The 5,814-nt window shown below is 62.3% G+C and overlaps 1 protein-coding gene across 1 annotated transcript; it reads left to right on the top strand.

The window, feature by feature from the left end:
• Positions 1 to 699: 699 nt before the first annotated feature.
• On the top strand, positions 700 to 1,482 carry PHYSODRAFT_505039 (hypothetical protein; the record flags this gene model as incomplete). The annotated part of the gene is made up of 1 exon (XM_009530882.1): positions 700 to 1,482. A coding segment is annotated over one exon (783 nt), but the record flags the coding sequence as incomplete, so codon positions are not given.
• Positions 1,483 to 5,814: the final 4,332 nt, after the last annotated feature.

The following is a 5,814-nucleotide window of genomic DNA, read 5'->3' as shown; positions in this document are numbered from 1 at the left end:
ACTTAGTAGGACCGCTCCTGGCGAGCATGCAGCCGCTCTTTCGGCGAATCTCTCATTTGAGAATCTGCCACGCGCCACGTACCACTCGCCACGTACCACTCGCCACTCGCCACGATGTCCAATCTTCGCTGCGCATTCTCGGCGGAGGAGATTGAGGAAATCAAGGAGCTCATCATTGGGCTTCTTGATGACTCTCTCGGGACGGACCAGCGCACCATCAAGACGGCGTTCTGGGAGCGCGTGCGCTGCGTGCTCTCCGCGAACCCTCAGTCCCAGGGACTCGAGCACCTACAGGCAGTCGTCGGCGCCGTGCTCGAGGAGCAGGAAGACCCGATCCTCGGCGGTCTCATCTTCGTGCTGCCGCCACTGCCTTCCGCTCCTCCCTCGACCGATTCCGCCGCTCCCGCTGATCCTCCGTCGTCGCCACGTCCGCCCAAGTCGCGCTCTCCGCCGCCGCCGCCCAAGTCCGGCAAGGGCAAGGGCAAGGCGCCCCGCCGCAGCAACAAACGCGCGGCGTCGCCCAGCCCCGCGAGCACGCCGTCCAGCAAAAAGGCTCGCGCCGAGACCGACGACGAGGTCCAGCCCATTGACATCGACGAGATTCTTCGCGTCAGCCCAGCTGCGCGCAAGACCGTCCGTGACGCCATCGCTGCCGTGCTGGCCAAGTGCGTCGCCGAGGGCAAGATGCCGTAGCGGGTCGCCTATCCGTGGTGCGACCGCAGCCTCTGGTACGACCCGGTAAAGTACCCCCAGGTCTACCGCGAGCACTGGCGTTTCTACATGCTGTTCCGCGCGCTCTTCTGGCACTGGGCGTTCAACGCGCCCTTGATGATCAAGAAGGACACGGACAACCGCCGCAAATCGAAGCTCCGAGCGGCCATCGCGCGCCTCCGCCTCACCAGTCTCTGCATTGAGACTTGGGGCTACTTCGGCTTTTACCGGCTGCTCGAGGGCCACGACGACCTGTATTGGTACGGCGGGCAAGGCAGCAAGGGCTCCGGCGAGAAGCGCACCGACAACGGCGTGTGCGCCGAAGACCTGGCCTCGCTCTACCGCACGGACTCGGAGCGCTTCGAGTTCGTCATCGACAACGCTCTCAACCCGGCGCTGATCGACGACTATGGCTATCACAGCCTACGCCACCTACTCGAGTCCACGCGCGCTCTCGACCCGAAGGCCCCAGCCGAGCACCGTCTCTCCCTCGACGCGCTCGCACGCATCCGCATGGACATCAAGAGCGACGCGCCGAGAAACGCCAACTGGGTGGGAGATGAGGACGTCGGTCCATGGCACGTGCTGATCGACAGCAAGATTGTCCAAGAAACCGAGGCCATCCTGGCCCCAGCGATCAAGGACGGCTCGTGCCAGCCCACGTCGATCACGACGTTCTCGCCCTCCGACATCAAGACCGGCGACTTCTCCGATTTCGAGGACGATGAAGGCAAGCCGACCGCGCTCGCCCCTGCTGCTGACGACGCGTAAGGCGTCCTTCGTTTCTGCGTCCCCCAGACGCCTGCATGTGCCACGCTAATTCCCGTAATTCCGATTAATTCAACTTGAGTCTTCTTTCATCTTGTCGTCTCTGTTTCCATGTTCACAGCAGCGCCGCATTCCCCAAGACGCCCACATCTCCAAGCCGAGTTCCCGAAAAGCAATAAAACACAATATCCAATCCTCACGAGCTTCGAGGCACACTGCCTCCCCTTCAAGCTATCCACAATTACCGCCTCCATCTTCCTAGCGTGGGTCGAGCACGACCCCAACGCCAGAAGAGGAGCTCATCTTCGTCGACCAAGGCGTTGGCTTCCATTAGCCGCACGCTTCGCCGTAGTTCAGGTAGACCTTCCGTCTCCGCATGGCGTTCTAATACGCCGTGATCAGCACGTCATACTCGGGCGAGAGCGCAGCGCGTGACAGCCAGAACGTCTCGTACGTTGCAGTCAGCGCCAAATACTGCACCTCCTTCTTCTCGACGCGTTTCCCCACAATGTCGATCACAGGCGAGCCCGCGTTCGTGAACGCCGTCTCCTCACCGCCGATGGTTACGCGTTCCACGAAGCTCGTCTCCGGTAAGTCGTCCTCTTCGAGAGGCCCTTCTTCTTCGACCTCGGGCGAGCCGTCCACACCTTCGGGCACGTCGTCCACAAAGGGTCGGCTCCATCGCCCCTTGAACCTTTTCAGTCTATTCACGTTCACGGTCACGACCTTGTCGGGATGGCTCGGGATGTCGATCCTGTACGCGTTCTCCCCGACTTGGCCGAGCACTCGGTTGTGTCCGTGCCAAGTGAACGCGAGCTTCTTCGTCTTCCGCTCCCCTCTTCGCGCGCGGAAGAGCTGGTACACCCACACAGCATCTCCCACTGCGAACACGACCTCTTTCTGCCCTCTCAGCCGTCTCTCGTGACGGTCCTGAGCCTTGACCAGCTGGCGCTCAACCATGCGTCGCGAGTCGTGCAGTGACTGGTACAGCTGGCGCCTGTATGCGGCCACCTCACTCGACTTCCAGTCCGAACCGGTGTTCATAAAGGCCAAATCCAGCGTGAGCTTCGGGTCTCGGCTGTAGAGGCTAAAGAACGGCGAGTCGCCGAGGGCCTCATGGTACGAGGACCGATACGCGAACAACACACGCGGCAAGTAGACGTCCCAGTCGTCCTGAGACTCGTGCACAAACATCCTCAGCATGCCCAGCAGCGCGCCGTTGAACCGCTCGACCAGTCCTTGCGTCTGCGGGTGGTACGCCGACCCGAACAGCTTTTTGATGCCAAGCGTCTGGTAGAGCGAGCGCGCTAGCTCGGACGTAAAGTTCGTGCCGCGGTCGCTCAGTAGCCGCTCGGGCACCCCGTGTCTGCAGATCACCCCGTCCACCATGACGTCCACGAACGTGATCGAGTCCAGCGCCGCCACCGCGAACGCCTCCACCCACCTGGTGAAGTAGTCCACGAAGACCAAGATGTACTTGTTGCCGCGCTCCGTCGCGGGCAGCGGGCCTATTGCGTCCACGACCAACAACGAGAACGGACACCGACAAGTCCATGATCGACATCCTCTGCATGCGTCCGGCCTTCCACGGCCGCGACCCCTTTCCGCCATTGCATATCGGGCAGCAGCGCACGTACTCGGCCACGTCCTTCTTCCATCCAGGCCAGTACGCGTGACGCCGCACCCGATCTATAGTCTTCGTCTTGCCCAAGTGGGCCGAAAAGATGTCTGCATGACAGAAGTGTAGCACGGTTTCGATGAACGGTAACGGGATGACCGGCACCGTGATCGTGCTCGCCGGTCCAGCCCGTGCCGTCAGGTATACGCGACGCATCAGCACACCGTTCTTCATCACGAAGTTCGGTGACATCCGTAGAATTAGCACGCGTAGCTGCACGTCCATCGAGAGAGCCCCCCCCTCTCGAGGAACGCTTTCATCGCCACCATCCACGGAGTCCGCCCTTGCTCCTCGACGAACTTCTCGCTGTCGAGCCCGAACGAGTCCACGACGGAGGGAGAGTCCGCCTCCGTCCTGCCGCCCTCGTCCTCTTCCTGCTCCTCCTGCGTGAGACGCGGACCCTCGCCTCGAGCGGCCTCTTCGGAGTCACGCGCGACCTCCGTTCTTCTCTCGTCGTTGCCCCGCTCTCTGGCTGGGACGGTATCTCGCTCGTCCGCTCTCGGAGCCAGGTCCGGCTCGACCCGCTCGCTCAGGCGCTCATCGCCTTCATGCTGCTCTTCGACTTCGACGGCCGTACCCTCGTCGTCAGCCGCTCCAGTCATCCACACGTCCTCCAGACGCAGCGGTCGTCGCCCTTCTCCGCGGCCCTCATCTCGGCCCGAACGCTCCTCGACTTCGTCGGCGCCACGCCCTTCGGGCGTCGCCGCAGGGATCCATACGTCTTCAAGCCGCAAAGGTCGTAGCCGGCCCGGACCGTCACCTTCGAGACGTCCGGGCGGGTTGAGCAGGTCGTTCATGGTCACCGCGCCAATAACGGGCCGCTGTCGAAGCCTCGACAGGCCGTCCGCGTGACCCATGAGCGACCCGGCACGATGATGAATCTTGAAGCGTAGCTGGGACAACTCCATAGCCCAGCGCGCCAAATTCGCGTTCGTCGTCCGCGTATTCTCACCGAAGATCCAGGTCAGGGCCTGGTGGTCCGTATACAGGTCGAACTCCGCGTGGTCGAGATAACACCGGAACTTCCGCGTGGCCCAGACCGCGCCCCAGCACTCGATCTCCGTTGTACCGTCCGTCTTGCGGATCCAGTTCCGCTGCGACCCCACCAGCATCTTGCTCGCGTAGGCGATGGCCCGGTCTCGGCCGTCCACCTCTTGCATCAGGCACGTCCCCACCGCCAGGTGCGAGGAGTCCACGTACAGCTTGAATCTCTTGGTGCAGTCCGGATACACCACGATCGGCGGGCGTACCAAGCTGCGCTGCAGCTGGTAGAACGCCAAATCGCAGTCTCCACCCCAGCAAAAAACCGTCTCCTTCTGCTTCTGCTGTTCCAGTGGCGCAGCGATCGCAGCGTACCCAGGGATATATCTCCTGAAGTAGCTCGTCAGCCCGAGGAAGGCACGCAGCGTGCGTAAGTCGTACGGCTTCGCGATGTTGAGTACCGCCTTCACCTTCTCCGGGTGGGGCAGTATGCCCAAGGGCGTCACTATGTGACCCAGGAACGCAACCTGGGCACGACCCCAATGGCACTTCTTCATCTTCAATTTGAAGCCCGCCGCTCGGAACCGCTCCAGTACCTGCCGCACGCGGACCAAGTGGCTCGCGAAGTCGTCGCTGAACACGACGCAGTCATCCAAGTACACTAGACACGTCCTCCACTTCAAGTCGACCAGCACGTTCTCCATCAAGCGCTCGAAGGCCGGCACCGTGCACAGCCCGAACGGCATGACGAGCCACTCGTACAGGCCGAACTTGCTCGTGAAGGCCGTTTTCTCGACCCTTCCAGGCTCCATGGGCACGCTCCAGTACCCGGACGCGATGTCCATCGTCGAGAAGAGCTTCGCCCGCCCCAGGACGTCCAAGATGTCGTCGATAAGAGGTATAGGGTAGCTATCCTTCACAGTGACTGCATTGAGCTTCCGGTAATCAATACAGAATCGAATTCCACCATCCGGCTTGCGTATCATCAACACTGGGCTTGCCCACGGACTCGTAGACGGCCGGATGAGGTTGAGCTCCAGATACTGCTGGATCTCCGCCTCCATCACGTCACCCTCCGCCTTCGACACTCGGTACGGGGGCTGCTTGATCGGAGCATGCTCCCCCGTGTCGATGCTGAACTGTAGCAAGTCCGTCCGCCCCAGACGCTTCGACGTCTCGACGAACATGTCTTTGAAGTCGCCCAACATGCTCGCGAATAGCTCCTGCTGCTCGGCGTCCATGGCCGAGTCGCTGAAGTCGGCTTGGAGGTCTTCCGCAGCCACCTTGGCCAGCTCCGACTCCATCTTCGCCTCGCGGGCGTCCTGCGACGGATCCGTCTCGGCCGACACCGACCCAATGACCTTGCTCACGTCCTCCGACCCGGACGGCTCTTCACGCTCGAACGAGAAGGCCGACTCAGGCACGGCGGACGCGACGGCTATCACGGCGCCCTCACTGATGACCATCTCCTCGGTCGAGGCGTTGCAAACCCCAACCAGGACTTGCCCTTGATGCACCGTGCACAGCGTCCTGGCCACTCGCAGAGACGCCTCACCGCCAGCGAGTCCTTCGACGAGCACGACGGAGCCTGCCTGGCGCCGCCGCGCACCCTCGATCGTACCAACGCCTGCGAGCCGGGCTCGAGATGCACGGTCGCCGCAACACTCGCGGAGTAC

Source organism: Phytophthora sojae (assembly GCF_000149755.1).
Source record: "Phytophthora sojae unplaced genomic scaffold PHYSOscaffold_5, whole genome shotgun sequence".
In the NCBI taxonomy this organism is placed as follows: domain Eukaryota; phylum Oomycota; class Peronosporomycetes; order Peronosporales; family Peronosporaceae; genus Phytophthora; species Phytophthora sojae.
The sequence above is the reverse complement of the archived record's forward strand: the minus strand, read 5'-3'. Positions and strand labels throughout refer to the sequence as shown.